The 16,660-nt window shown below is 30.0% G+C and overlaps 1 protein-coding gene across 1 annotated transcript; it reads right to left on the bottom strand.

Annotated features, from left to right (window-relative positions):
- Positions 1-229: 229 nt before the first annotated feature.
- Positions 230-14,603, bottom strand: LOC123295448 (MOG interacting and ectopic P-granules protein 1). The gene is made up of 7 exons (XM_044876810.1): positions 14,352-14,603; positions 13,993-14,091; positions 11,702-12,154; positions 9,067-11,225; positions 7,171-7,644; positions 6,261-6,618; positions 230-901 (listed from the first exon to the last, which is right to left on the bottom strand). Exons 2-7 carry the CDS (start codon positions 14,057-14,059, stop codon positions 846-848), a joined length of 3,567 nt encoding a protein of 1,188 aa, XP_044732745.1. The 5' UTR covers positions 14,060-14,091; positions 14,352-14,603; the 3' UTR covers positions 230-845.
- Positions 14,604-16,660: the final 2,057 nt, after the last annotated feature.

Raw genomic sequence — 16,660 nt, 5'->3', positions numbered from 1 at the left:
AATGTCGAAATCAAATTAATGGTCTTGAATTATGTCATAATATTGATTGGTGATGTGATTTAAAACGAAACATATTAAGATATCTAAATCTGATATCGAATAGCGATTGTTTTTATCGAGATATGTTGTTGTTTTTCTCCTTTTACGTATGAAATACTTAAGATATCAATAAAATACGAAAAGTCACTGACAAATAGTAATAAAAATTCATATATTTTATAATTTTTCGATTTTATGTTGCTTTAATCTTTTTTCAATTTAATCACATTAATATTTAGTCTATCCTTATCCAGTATTTCGAATTGAATGGTTAATAAAATTATGGATTTCATATGCATTTCAAATTATATTAAAATTAATAATTTTAAAAGTTACAATAATTATTACCTCACCTACCTAATTTATTTTGTGTATGAAATCCTGCCCGACACATTAATTTTCATATTTCCAACAAAAAGTTAACCATCTAGATTTAGTATAGTTATCAATGGTTACATTCATACACAACGACATTGGTCATAAGATGGCACATGTAAATGATTCTCCGAGGTGAAAATTAATTTTACAAATGACTGAAGATTTTCAAGTTTGTTTTCTGGCTTTATACAATCTTCTTTGTTGAAAATACCATATACCAATCTTCATCCATGCTGCTTCGATAAGACGGAAAATGATAGAAAACAATCTTCCACGTTCGACCAATGTGATTGTGTATGAATGAGATGGACGAAAACGTTTTTTTTTTTTTAAAAACGCACAAAAATCCCTGATTTGTATTTTTTTAATTTTACAATTTCTAGTTTTTTTTTATTAAAGAATTAAAATTATTTGAGGTTTATTTGATGTTATGTTTGATTCATTTTCCGTAATTGTAAATAATTCAATACGTTGTCACCGCCAACTGCAAAAAATTTACAACATAATAAAAGCAATTTCTAAATTTGAATTCTTTAGTTTTTTTCACTTAAATTGATTAAATTAAAAAAAATTCAATTAATTATTCTAAATATTTTATTATTTCGATATATTTTTAGTTATTTCTTAAATAAATTTTAAATATTTCTACCAAGAACCATTTTCACATAAATTATTTATAATTTAAAAGACACACTACATAATCTATTTACATAATAAAGTACATAATTTAGTGCGAATTTGATAAACCCTGTTCTCTAAACATTGCCTCGACCAATACACCTTGAGGCAGGACTAACTCTCGGAGACTTTTTTTAAAGCAATTCGTATACTTCCAACTTTTAAAAATTCCAACCCATTTTTAACGTTCAAATTTACAAATTTGGCAGTAAAAATTTCAAAAGCTCTATTGTTATAAATGAAGCGGCGTTTTACTGCGATGAATGAAAGCAAACAAAGCTAAGTACTCACAATAATGGATTCTAAGTATTTTTTTTAGCTTATTAGACATTAAAACTTATTCTGAAAGCTTTGATACTCGAAAATCGGGAAATCTTGATTTTTCAGAGCACACAAGAATTTTTCGGGATGGTATAAAAAAAATCATTGACGTGGATATTAAACGATTTGAGAAGGTTAAAACATGTCGAACTCGACTTGGATGCTCTAATTAGGTCAATTAAGGAATCTGACCTTAAATCTGTGGACTTGAACGTTGAAAATAACAAAGTTAAAGTTCATTTTCAACGTTCAATTAAATAACAAAGCTTTTATAAAGTTGCACAGACTATTTTTAATAAGACAATAAGTATGATTTGAACGTTAAAAATAACTTAACTGGCGGTACTTATACAAGATTTAACATTTTTTACAAAATTTGAAAAAGTAGTCCCTCGGACAACGTTCAATGTTTCGATTTGTGGTAAACGGTTAATAAATACTTCGATAGTGTTTTGTTGTTCTTGAAAATTACTTTTCATTTTGTTTTTAATAAATATATATATTTGTTTCAAAGATAAGTTCTTATTTGTATCTTAGAATTCGAATAACTAATTAAGTGAAAACTAAATTTAATAATATTGAGAATTCTTTTTTTTTTTCTTTGCTGTGATAAATACGCTTTTTTCTCAATAATTACAATTGTTTTGTATAATGCTTTGTTGTTCTTTTTTTACATAATTAATATTCACAATTACAATGGTGGGTGTGGGTGAGTGGGGGGTATGGAGTGGGTGGTGCATGCTGAAGAGGAGGAGATGATTTTTAATCACTGTAATACGTGTCTCTAATTTCACTTCCTCTCAAAGATGTATCGTTTTCTCCACAACGATTTTAATTTTTTTTTTACTTAAAAAAAATACACCACTCCTCTCTCTCTTTGCCAAGAACACCAATCGTTTTAGTTTTAATCCATAGCTAAAGAAGAAAAACTAAAATTAATAATTCAAAATTGAACTTTGGAAAGTAACTTGTATGAATACATCAATTTTGAATTGGAAAATGAAGTGAAGTGATTTCCTTAAATAAAGGGGAAATAAAGAAGTTATTATCGTTTTATTTTACTTACCTCTGTTAATGTTAAGTGATTATAGTTATGGATACGATTTAAACTGTACATTTCAAATCCTATGATTTCATCTTCAGTATACTAACTAGCCCAACTAAAAACAAAAAACATTGATGAATGCAAGGATTTGAAATGGACAATAAGAATGAAATTGTAAGAGAGAGTTAAAAAAAACCATCCATAATTATAATAACTATACCTATATGATATTTACACGAAATGTAAACCTTTCTGAAACCAACTAGGTAATAAAAACCAAAATTCTTTTTGTCAAGTTATTTTCCCATTGTTTTCAATGAAAAATATTGCCATTTTTCAGCCCGAGTACCCTTTTTTTAGTGTTAATAATATTAGATTAACTTGTTTGTCTGAAAATAATGGAGTTATAACTCTTCAAAAATACTTCGTGATTATTGTGGTCATAAAATTTGAATTAAAGCATCAATTGTTTAATACATTATCAATGTATATATGTATATGTGTTGGTTTTAGAGAGGGTTACCAAAGTTTACAACGCATAACGGTAGGTAGAAAGTCTTTGCATTTTAAATAAGATGAGCTTTCAAATTAAGTAAGGAGAGGTATCTAGATTTTTATTTATTAATATTTCAACGGGTTCGATGTGCATTTCAACCACTCAATTCTATTAAGCTCCCGCGACAGTTAAAAAAACAAGCATCCAGTTTTATTTAGCTAGTCGGTGATTCTGAATAAAGGAAGAGAACTACAGTAGAACCTCGATAAGTTAAAGTCCAAGGGAAACACAAAATATTTTAAGTTATAGAGGTTTTAAGTTATCAAGGGTCTATGTTAGGCAAAGGTTAATATAGAGGTATGTACATGTTTCTATGTACCCTAGTTAATATAGAGGTATGTATATGTTTCTATGTAGTTACTGAGGGCCTATACAGAGATTATTTATTTAAGTTATAGAGGTTGCGTAATTTAAGTTATAGAGGTTTTGGGCTCTGATGGGAAGGGAACATAGTATTTTTTGAAGTAACAGAGGTTTTTATGTTACCGAGGTTTAAGTTATCGAGGTTCTACTGTATTTATATCATTTAAAAAAAAAAAATTACGTGCTTAGACAATAACACATATGTTTAAAGCAGCTATTTTGCTCTGTGTTAAATGTAGTCCTTAGAATGATTCATTAAAACTGGTATAATGGATCCTCTAGATAGGGACCTCTAATGGATGTAATATCGTGTCCGATCTCTACTCAGTTGTTATACATCAAAATAGCTACTGCAACTAGGCACATCAATGGATAACTTTATAGATTAATGTTTAGAATTTAATATATCACTTGGATTTGAATATCGTATTGTTCGGCGTATTTGATTCGGTCATATTTCACGAAGCATGAATATAAAGATTCATTATTGCAGGACGTAGCTCCAAGCGACTTTCAATAAAAAAAAAGTCATATGATCAACTTTTAAGATTTTATTACTCCATCGAAATTTACTACACCAAAAGCCATGGAAACTTACGATATATTCATTTTAGCAATTCTCGGTGATTGCAAGAGAGTTACAAATACTATTACGAATCGAGATTCTTTATATATTGAGATTTAAAAATAGAAGCTAAATTAAACAATTTTTTGTTAAATTACCAAAGGAACCTAGCCCTCTAGTCTTATCAAATGAGTAAATTCTTAATAGGTTTAAACCAATATACCTTCTTTAAAGCGCTCCAAAATGGGATTGCATAGGGATAATAGTATGGTATATTAATCAATATTTTCTTGGAACTTGTAAAATCGTGTCACTAAAGAGATATATAATTAATATCAATAATTGCAAAAGAATGTTCATTCGTTTTGTTCGTGTGTGATCATTGTTGACCCGCACACTTCCTTACTATGTACATTACTCAAGTTTTTCACATAAAAAAGCTCATCTTATTTGAAATAGTGCCTATTTTACGTCTTGTAAACTTCTCCGTTTTAACGAATTAACTCTATAAGACACTTAAAGAGGGTAGAATAATATTTAATTTCTCAGTACTCAAATGAGAATAAAAACGATCATGATATGAAAATGAAATGTATATTTTATCTTAATAATTATAATACATTTGTGTTTTGTTTTTCTGTATCTTTTTTGATTTTTTAATAATTAACTACTACTTATAAAAAATACAATTAAAAAAAAATTAAGATCTACACAGATTAATTAATTTAAGATGCTTTCTATTAAATATATTATGCAGCAAATAACTCAAGTGTTTTGTGAGAGAAATTAAAATTATAAGTTTAATAATTTTTTTTATCCTACAATTTTTTAAACTTATATCGTGTGTTATTTCTGTTGTTTGGGTGGTGAAAAAATTAATTGCCTGGATTAAAATTTTACGAAAGCTCTCTATAGTTAAAATTATTTGATGGAACATTTTTGTTTATTTCACAGATTTCTATACTAGATTTAGATTACTAAAGTGGAGGTTCTATTGTAAACAGCATAATCTGATAATAAATTAGCAATTATAGTTTAATATAGACATCTGTGTTTAGAATAAAATGCGATCCTTAATTAACGATTAAGTATATTAATTTTATTCAAATATCGGCAATTTTAAATTAGACAATCTCTGTAATGTCTAGTGACTAAATCGAATTAATATACAATTTTACTATTACTTTTATGAAATATTTTGACTAGACCATAAAGAGATGGACATACTTTAACTTTGCCAATATTTCTTCAACACCATTTTTTTTATTAAATTTATAACTCTTGCAATAGTTAATATTATTCTGAAAAAATTCACATAAATTTTTCCAACAGAATATCTGTTATCATCAATTTTTTCACTAATCGTATGTGAGACAACCATGTTTTTCCGATTAAAATAGTCTAATTATAAAATTATGGAGTCTAAGAAATGACTTCATCACGTCTATGTTTATCCTGGGGCACATAATTCCCACACCACCATCGTATTTATATATATTTTTTGTATTAACGAACAAAAATAATTTTTTTTTAAATGACCTCAATTTCCAGAAATGGGTCACCCTAACACAACTTTAATTGAGTAAGAGATAGTTCACTACAAAAATAATTTGATGGTGAAGCTGTATGCCAGTGCATCTTAGAAGCAATGGTTTATATCGATTTTCATTGATTCGATTTTACACATTCAATTAATTTTTAGAATAGTCAAGACATTCCACGAAGTATAGAAATTAATACAACAAACTTTCGCACATAGAGGGATGTAGAAGACTATAATCCTGTTTCAATTTTCACTAAATTATTGTTTTTATAAAAAGAGAAATCCGTATAATGAACCTATTTAATTCAGAAAAGTGTTCATGAGTTGCACAATAAGAGTTCTAGAATTTTTGTAAGAAAGTTCGTTTTTAAGAAAAATTATACGTGAATCTTAATTTTCATTAATATGTTTGGCACAATAATGTTGCAACAAATAGATGTACACAATTATCATCAAATGCTTCACTGTTTTATTTTGTCTGTTTCTATAGACGAAACTCTCAATCAGCGTGATGCTCTGTTAAGTCAAAGTGTACCATAATATCCGAATACTCTTCGAATGTGTTTCCGAATAAATATAACACATCTATAAACTCAAATTGAACTATCTCTTACGCTATTAAAATTTCGTTTAATCGCAATCCAACTAGAAATTCGTAGCCATTTCGCAATAAAAAAGTATTTTGTTTCTTTTAAATAAATTTAATTTAAAAATAAAACTAAATGAATAAACTAAATTTTCAAAATAATGAAATAAAAATATGTTCAATTACCTTTTGATGAATCTGATTGATGACGTTGATTTGATGAGGATGTCGATGGTTTTGGTTTAGCCGGTTGTGGTATAATTGTTATTTCATCATTGATTTTTAATGGTTTTAATAAGGAATCACTATTGTTTCTTGATGACGATGATTGATTCGATGACGATTGTGATGATGATGTGACATTATTTTTCTTTTCTATAACACGCTTTGCAACAACACTATGTGCTGAATATACATGATTCTCAAATTGTTTGTACATGCCAAATGTTGCCGTACACACTGTACATTTGTATGATAAATGGGCTGGTTTTAATGTGATTTTATGATCACGTGCCACATGATTTAATAACTTCCATTGATATACCTACAAAAAGAAAAAATTGATTTGAAACAAGGCATTAAAAAAAAAAATCTTCGATGATTGGCGATTATTATATCATGCTTTTTTTTTAAATTCATAAAGAGTAAAGACACAATGAAATTAAAGGCTAATAATTATCGTCAAGAAAGTTCCTCTTTATTACATGAATGTTGAGATTTATCCAAATCGGAAACGAGAAAGTGCACTTCTAATGCGATTTTGGACAATATCTCAAAACTAGGCATCCAATCATTAAATGAGCTCGAGTTTTGTATATTTTGGTCAAAAAATGGTCTCAGTATTTTGTACCTACTTTGGAAAAATCACACAATTTTGTTACGGAAGTTGATAAAATTTAGTTAATAATTTTGATCCCAAAAATACAAAAATCGAGTTAATTTGACGGTTGGTCGAATATGTTTTTGTAATCGTTAAATAATTTATCTAGTCAATTTTATTGAAATTGTCCATTGAACGGACCCTTATTCTTCGAGGAAAAGTTGAAATTCAGAAACTTGTTACTGTTTATAAATTATATATAAAAATAGATCTTACCCTTCCACAGACCGGACACCGCCCAGCATCTTTGCCTTTATTTGCAGCTTCTTGCATTGAACTAGTAACAAGACCATGTGAGCCTAATAAATGTCGTTCTAAACCCTGATCAGTGAAAAATCTAAATTGGCATTTTTGACAATTTAATGGTGGTCGATTATATATCATTTTTGGATGTATTTTCACTTTATGTATCCATTGCATATGATTACGCAATTGCTCCAAATCTTTGATATAACCATCACATATTTCACATATAACAAATGTTGCTTTACCCGCTGCTGGGTCACCTGGTTTTACACTTGGCATTGGCATTGCAGGTATCGCACCAACACCACCATGTCCTGCGTTCGCACCACTTGAAGATGAATTATTTGTACTCGATTGTCGAGGTAATGGTGTTATTGAAATACTTGGTTGATTTACTAATTTACTGGGAATTGATGCTGATCGATTTGAAGGCGATGATGACGCCTGAAAATAAACAATTTACATGAAAAAATATGTGGAAATAAATATTCCCAAGGAAAGGAGGGAGAATTTATCCGTTCATGAGTTTGATCCTTTTTCGATTGGGCTTCAAAAAAATACTAATTAACCTTACGTAAAATTTTCCGAAATTTAACACAATTTTACTTAGGGTTATATATTCTTTGTGGGACTTATTCATACCAGAAGGGATCCTGTGACAGTATTTTTTAGCAATTAGCAATATTATTAGTCTATTCAAAAAAAAATTTTTTTTAAAGAAAATTTTGGGAAAAAATGTTTTTTAAGCTCCAATTTAGCACAAAATTTTTTCTAATAAAGGTATGTTAGTTACATGAAATTAAAATATCGTTAGTAGCAACTTCCCTTAAATTATTGAATTAGTTATAAATCAAAAACAAAATGGCCGTGCAGGTAGGATGAGGAATTTTATTTTACTTAAACAATTGAACAAACACCAGGTTGGCAAAAACATCATTTTAAACCACCATTTGAATACCTGTATGGTAAAGTTATTGCCTTCCTGTGTACGAACGGTGAGGGGCTGTATAGATGCACTATTACCATGAAATGACAATGTTTCAGCGTCCAACCCCAAAACGTTCCCACCACTCATCACCTGCACCACCCCAAGACAAAAATTTTTTTTAAAATTATTAAAACATGTACAATTCTGATCAATAAAACAGAATCAATTCTGATCAATAAAACAGAATCAATTCCAGTTGAGAACAGAACAAATTCGTTGATTTGACAAAAGATACATTGTGCATAGATCACATGTTTCCCAGTTGATTAAGGCGCTTGGGAATAATCCAAGAGACGAGGGTTCAACTTCTGGTAGAACTTTCTAATTTTGTTAGACAGGAGCGTGTGCTCAAATTGCTGCCTTGCAAAACGTAAATATTTTCTTTGTTAACGATAATAATGACCAGATCGAATCCCTAAAACCTAGACTGAGACTTTCTCGCGTGCTACTTAAAACTAACCCTACATTTTCTATGAGAAGCACATTATGACACAGAATTTATCGAGCTTAGAAGCGAAGTAGAACACCAAAAGTTGCTCCCAAAATTAAGATGGCGATCGAAAATTGGTGTACTTTTCTTCAAATTGTGATCAATTCCAATGAAGAATCAAACTTTCGTCCAATTTTAGTGACTGACTATATTTTTATGATTTTCCTTAACATATATTACAATTCTCTGCTGATTCAGAGACATCAGACTCCCAATATTTTGACCTTCAGATAGCTTGCCTTAATATATCTTTGATTTTCGTAATATATATAAGGATGTAATGTATAATAGCGATCTTTTAATTGATGTTAAATGAATTTGGAACTACATAACCACCTGACTGCATTAAAATTAAGATAATTATGAGAGAAAAAATAATATAACTTACGGTATATATTTGGTTTCCACCATATTGGTAAGTTGTTGGCACAAGAACTTGTCCGGGTTGATTTGGCCTATACACCATACCAGGCCGTATAGGCATTTTACCAATAATATTCGGTCGATTAGCACCACCAGCTCCTAAATTACCTACAGTAACACCACGATTACGCATCATTGCTGCTGCGGCCTGTGAATTAGGTGGCGTTGCTAATCGTTGTGGTAATATTGGTATATTCTTATTCTGTGTAAATGTTGGATACGGGGCTGCACCAGGTACTAACGCAACAGGTCGACCACGAGACACTCTGGGTATTTTTGCTGGTGGTTCCCAATCAGCCGGTGGTTCTAAATTCTTTTCTGGTTTAAATTTCTTAGCACATGCAATCATATGCCTACTTAGTTTACCCTTTTGATTGTCCTCGTATGGACAATTTGGACATTGATGGAATGATGGGGCACGTTCTAATCGGCCACGTGTATTGTGTTCAGCTTCCATGTGGAATAAGATATCATGGGGACTACGTACTTCCAATGGACAGAAATTACAACGATATACATAGTTACGCATGTGTGGTGTTTCTAAATGATGTGCTAATGCTAACGCAGATTCGGTTTTAAAACTACAATAATCACATTTTTTCATTTCCATACGATACGGTTCGTTAGCCTCTTTACTAAATTCTAAATTCTTTATTAATGATTGTATTGCCATATTTGTGGCCATTGAACCACCTTCTCGTTGATGTTTCCGTTTTTGTTGTTTTAAGACTTCTGTTTGTACAAATTCTTGTACAAGGTTGATACCAATGTTGAAAAAGAATTTACCTAGAGGGTTATCAAAATAGCTAGTTGATTTATTACCATCTTTATCTAATTTTGTATCGGCTGTGATAGGTTTAGCGTCTAAGAGTTCCTCGTAATCAGCACCCTTATCGATTTTATCGTTTGAATTATCATCGCTTGTACCGTTTTCTTTTTTCGAATCATCATCATCACTTTCTTCGCTGACTTCATAATCATCGTCATCATCTGGATTCTTTTTCTTCTTCTTTCTTTTTTCTTCTTGTTCTTTTTTAACCTTTTCCACTTCTTTTCCATAATGTACAACGAATTCTTTAAAATTCTTAATAGGAGGTTTTTCGTAAACGTATGGTACAATAAACGAAGGAGCTTCAACTACATACATATCATCGGTTAATGACGGTAAAATATTAGCTTGCGCTTGCGCTTGATGGGCAGCTGCTAAAGCCGCCTGTTGCTGTTGATGATGTTGCTGTTGCAAAATACTCTGCTGTTGTTGTTTCATGGGGATAGGTGTAATTGTAGCACGCATATTTGCTGGATATACACCCTGTGCGGGTAAAGCCATGGGTAAGACCGAGTATGAGGTAGGTAAATTACCGCTAGGCTTATTATGAACAGGCACAGGGCCACGTCCACTTAATATAGAATTTGTATCAATTATAACTAGGGTTGGTTCTTTTTTCATACCACTGCTACTCACACCACTAGATACTGCTGGAGAGGACATTGCTGATTTTGATGTATTTGCAATTTCAACTAAGCGTTTGGTATCTTTCACAACAATTGTACCTCCCGACATGCTTGCTGGTCGAGGACGATGGGTTATAGGAGTATGATGGACATTAATTTGATGGGGTGGATGATGATCAGATAGACCGAGTGGATCATCTGGTGTAATTTCTTCAATTTCATCTTCATCATCATCCACATCGTCAACAATATCATTCTCACGGGGTTCGATATAACTTTTTTGTTTATTTAAATTACGCGAACTACGTCGAGGTGTTATTGATTCGGCTTTTGTTTGAGGCGTTGTGGATTTCTTTTTCTTTTTTGGTGTTGTCTCACTTGACGAGTCTTTATCTTTACTTAAATCACATATTTCTTGTACTTCTGGACTGCTACACACTTCACCGTTTGATTTACCACTATTATCGTTCTCTACGATTGTTACATCACCGGAATCGGTTGATTTCACTTTACGTTCACGACTGTCTTTCGTGTTACCATTACGATTGGTATGTTCACCATCGGATTCATTTAATTCAATTGGTTCGGAATGATCACTGTCTTCATCTTCACTATTTGTGTCGCCAATATTTACAGATTCAATAACTTTGTCGTCTTCATCAGATGAACCTTGAAAAATATTTTGAAATAAAAAAATGTAATTTACTTTGCATTTAATCACCCTAAATATTGGCTAACAGGATCTTCTAAGTAGATCAGTTAAGCAGAGATAAAAATGAAGATCTGCGAATACGTATACAAACATGACCACTTATGAATGTTACCAAGTGGTCATAGTGCCTGGAAAATTCCCTACTGTGTTTTTTCAGACTTTAAATATGACGTTATCATGCTCATTTAAAATCGCAGCACTTTCGACAAAAGTCGAAGAGAAAATTTGTTAGAATCGCCAAAAGGAAGTCCCTCACGAAATTTCAAGTATGTATTGATTATTTAACAAAAAAAAAAAAGGTGCTATCCTATTTTATTAGGTACTTTCTATAAGTCTTCCCAAGTCTTATCTTATCTGGGTGGGAATATTCTATCTAGAATAACTATTTTAGAAACAGATGACACTCTTCCTTATTTAATAAGACTTTACAAACCAGAATCAACACTGATGGCATCTTCAACTTCATCTTCTTCTGTACCATTTGCTAAATCATGCTCCTCCTCAACTGAATCAGCTACACTTTGAGCAGATGCATTTGTTGGCCGGGAATCCGAGTTTTGTTGATGTTCACTACGTTCTGTGTCACCAGTGTGTTCATCATCATCTTCATGCTCATCATCATCTTCGTCTTCGTCCTCATCAGCCCCATCTTCGTCTAATCGTTGATTATCCTTATTCTCTTCTGATACCTCCATTGGTTCATCGTTTTGTTCATCATTATTGTTGACAGGCACTTCACTGGTAGTAGGCACTTTTTGTATTTCGGTGAAACGACTACTGTCATTACTTTTCTCCGAATCATGAGGTTGCTGTGAACTTGTTGGAGATGAGCACGTGTCCATACTGCCATCATCGCACGATCCATTTACTTCTCCATTAGATCGCACTTGAAACAAAATTTGTATAAATTAATCAAAATTTTCTCTACAACTTTGGTCGGCAGTATAAATGATTCATTTTTACACACTATTAAGCCTCAATTAGTATCGGTGCGAATATATGATATGTAAGAAGTATTTAGGGATGTAATTTCGGTTTTACCTCAATTTCAATTTACTGTGAGAGTCCGAAATCCTGGAATTACTCTAAATTTTTACGTCAAATTAAAAGTTAATCCGAGTTTTATAGGACTTTTTAAAAAAAAAAAACAAAAAAACGACGGGTTACACTCCGGGAGTGCCGGCAAAAGTGAAAACTTGAATATTAACGTTGTGCATTTTTGATATTTTGGAATGGTTATTAATAATTTTTGCTTTAATTATCAGTATAAAAGTACTATCATTTATGTGGTAGAATACAATATTTATTTATTGGGATATCGTACACAAACATGACAATTTCATGAACAAACATTTTTTATCCATTACAAAAAAGTGTACAATGCCGTTAAAGAAATTTTCAAAAAAAAAAAACTATATTTTTAATGGTCTTACGAATTTTCGATCAGGTCACGTGTCCTGACGCGAGTTTAACATTTTTTACTCATTACAAAAAAAGTGTACAACGCCGCTAAAGAAGTTTTCACTTCAAAAATTAATAATTGTTATTCGGACTTGATTTTCAGTTTTGACGAAGAATCTTTTCCACTAGGGAAGGATTTAGAGCTTACAAATTTTCTGGACCAACTATTAATCCGTTAAGGTTTAAAAAGAAATCTCTTTTGTAAAGATAATCTACAGTTTTGTCTAATGTATCTATGTAGTTTGTCTAATAAACGAGGTTAAGTCAGATAACTTCCGAAAAGCACCAATCTGAAAAACCGGTATCTATTATTTAGGTTTCTGTCTATATAGTGAACAGAAATGGCAACCGCCGCGTATTATAGAATCTGACATTTCCAAAAATTTAAAAATATATACTAAAGAGTTAATCGAGTTACTTTCAATCCCAACCACTTCCTTTACGAATAAATCAAACGTACTAACTAAACTTCATGACAATGTTAACAAGGCGGTTGATTGATTAATTTGTAACAATTGGATGAGACTTCTCATCTAACAAACCATATAATTCGTGAAGAGTTACGTGCCAATAATTAATCCGAATTAAATTAAAAAATGCACAAAAATCAAAAAGTCTAAAACTAACCATTTTCGATTTTATGTGGAAAATTTTGAAGAGACAAATTCGAAATTCATTTTTCAAACGAATAGTAATGGATTTGAATAAGTTTTAACAACGGTTAAGATAAAATAAATTAGAAAATGAATTAATATGCGGGTAAAATTTCTTTGAAAATAAAGATCGATTTAACATTCTATTTTGAATAACTAACCATTAAAATATCTTGGGTTCGAAAAACATTTGTTTCAATTTACCGACACATATTTATTTACTTAAAAAAACAATATGGCGGACGCTTGACACCATTTTATGGTATTTCGATATGGAAAAAAACAAATTTTTCGAATTACAAAATTTACATCGTTTTTTAAGGGTTTATATTCAATTAAAAAGACTTTCGTATTCGAATAACGACCAAAACATTATGTAATTTTTTTTCGAAAATTAGGTTAGGTTATACGATAAAAAAAATTTACATGCAATTTTTATCGTGTTCGCAACAAAAAATCGATACACACCGATTATGTAATTTTTTAAGCCAAAAAAAGGCAAAACCGGTAATAACTTGTTACATTTTTTTTCAAAAATTAAGACAAAAATATTTGCATAATCTGGCAACACTGGTAAAAGGAGTGAAAAAATAAATAAAATTTTTCTTACTTGTTTGTGTCGACTCTTTCATTGAATTTTCAGTTTCAATTTCCATCATTTTGACAGATGAGTCCATGGGAACGTAAAACGTTTACGATTTTTATGAATCTAAAAACATGAAAACGTTTGCTTAAAAAATATGGATATGACCCATTTTTTTGGGTAATAAAACTTATGGGTTATAAAAAAGTGGACAAAATGTAAGAAGGTAGGTTAAATACAAAAAAAAAAATTATACAAGTTGCTACAGTAATGCCAACGCATAGGGGTTTCTTTTCTCAATTACCCATTCAAGAAAAATCCAAAAGCGAAATTATTTGATGTTAATTAAATTTAATAATCTAAAATAAAAAACTGTTTGTATTAACCTAAAATAATGTTTTGAACAAATGATAAAACATCACAAATTTTATTCTCCCGCCAGTTATATTGGTGAACATTGCCTTTTTTTCCAATTAATTTTTGTAATAACAGGACCTATTCACCACACAGACACATACACACATAAAATTGTCTCTCCGCTATGGAACAGCTGCCTGCTACCAATAGAATTTAAGGGAACTGACAATTTGTTAGGTATATAACTAAATACTTTTATATATAGTTTATATATTAACTACCCGCGAATTTTAATTTATAAATATACATTATATTTTATTAAAAATCATTTTTCAATATATTTAACACATTATTTTTAATTATTTTTCACATTATTATTTATTATTAACCGGGAGAAAATCACAAATTTACTTGTTAGCGACGTCACGAACCCTAACAGAAACGACCAAGATGGCGTCGTATAGTCACGTGACCAAAACCAGTGACGTACTCGGTGAATAACGAAAAATTAGAACCGTAACAGTAAATTCTTTTTATACATAGTAAAATATTAATTCATCTACTATTGCATACAATTCGATTTTTCAAAGATATATTTTTCTTTAAAAAAGTTTCAAAGAGTTTGTTTTTAAAAATTCAAATTTTTCATTGTTATATTTAACGAACTTTTTTCAAATTTCAGTATTTTACCGTTTTTTGTTTATTTGATTTAATTTTACGGTTTCTTAACGATTTATAATTTAAATTTCAAATTGATTGTAAGAATTTTTTATTTTTAATAACTGAATTTAGAATATAAATTTTCTTAAGGAAATCTACATTTTTGACAGGGATGTTAAACCGTTTCATTGTTGATTAAATTCAAATTTTAGCAATTTCCCGCCAGTATCAGATTCTTTAATCAAAGAATTATCCTGGCCAATTTAGTTCTAAGATTTTTAAATTATTTTTTCTCAAGTCAATTTTATCAAAATTAACAAAAATTTCAGGTTGAAAAAAAAATTAAAAAATTCCTTCATCCCTTAATTGACCCTTAGACGCCTAAAAGTGGTGAACATCTTGGCAAAATGTCTTTTCGAAGCAAGATTTATGTAACTAGTTAGGCCAAAATGAAGGGAATATATGATAAAACCACTGAAGATCCTTCGTAAAGAACTAGTTAAAATTTGATATTGGTCTCATTGTTAGAAAAAAACGAATCAGGTATGATAGAGACAGAAAATAGTTGTACACGGGGTACCTAAGAGGTTGGAAAACATAGTCAAAAAAAGCTTGCTTGGCAGGCTTCCGACTTCTTTTTGGCCTAATATAACTAGAATTGGACTGACAATCAGGGTATACATTATTTGTCCCCAAAAATTTGAATTCATTCCTCTGGCCTAGATAGAATTCTATAGTTTCGTTAGTTAATTTATAAAAGAATCTGTCACCAATAGACATTGATTTCTAGGAAGGAACATGGAACCTATTGATTCAAAAATCTATGTTCTCATACCCAATTGCGACAACCTTGTTATTTTTTAATGAAAATTGATAAATTTCTATTTTCATATTTTTAAATTTTATTGTATGTCCTCCCAGAATATTTAAAAAAAAAAACTTTCCTAAATTTTCCAAAATATGACAAATTACCCTTAATTAATTATTAATTAAGTTTTTTGAACAAATTTTGGAAAATTGAATTGGATTGCCATTTAGGACATTGCAAAATGTAGCCAGAATATAACAAAATATTTACATAAATATTTCTCAAAATTATTAATTAATTAAAATGGATTTATAAAAAAACCACAATAATTTTAAATAATCGATTATTCGCTATGTAATTTTTTTAGGCAATAATGGATAAAAATTATAGAAAAATGATCAAATTATTAAAATAAAAAATTATTTATTTCAAATTATTACTTAGCGGTAGAGAAAAGTGATTAGAAAATATCGCTAAAAGTAATTTTTAAATTAACAAATCAATTAAAACATTTTAAAAAATATAATAAAATATTAAAAATGAAATGAGAATAAAAAATTAATAACAATTGTTCATATAATTTAAAAAATTATAAGTGTAAGATAAAAGAGCAAAATTAAAATTAAAATTACCAAAAAAAAAAGTTTAAAAAAAAATTTGTTACATTTATAAATAAATTATAAAAATAAATCCACCACAAAAAAAAATAAATATTGTAATTAAAACAAAAAAAAAAAAAATTTTAACTAATCCGGACCTGTAAAACGCCATAAGGCTTAAGCAAGGGGGCCGCGGGGACACCCCGCCACCCGATAGCTTACTTTCGAGTGCCTGCCTGACCTCCCTATATACGATAGTGGTTTGGTCCAA

The sequence above is a fragment of the Chrysoperla carnea genome, chromosome 3 (assembly GCF_905475395.1).
Source record: "Chrysoperla carnea chromosome 3, inChrCarn1.1, whole genome shotgun sequence".
In the NCBI taxonomy this organism is placed as follows: Eukaryota; Metazoa; Arthropoda; class Insecta; order Neuroptera; family Chrysopidae; genus Chrysoperla; species Chrysoperla carnea.
Note: the sequence above shows the minus strand (reverse complement) of the source record. Positions and strands in the feature narration are given on the sequence as shown.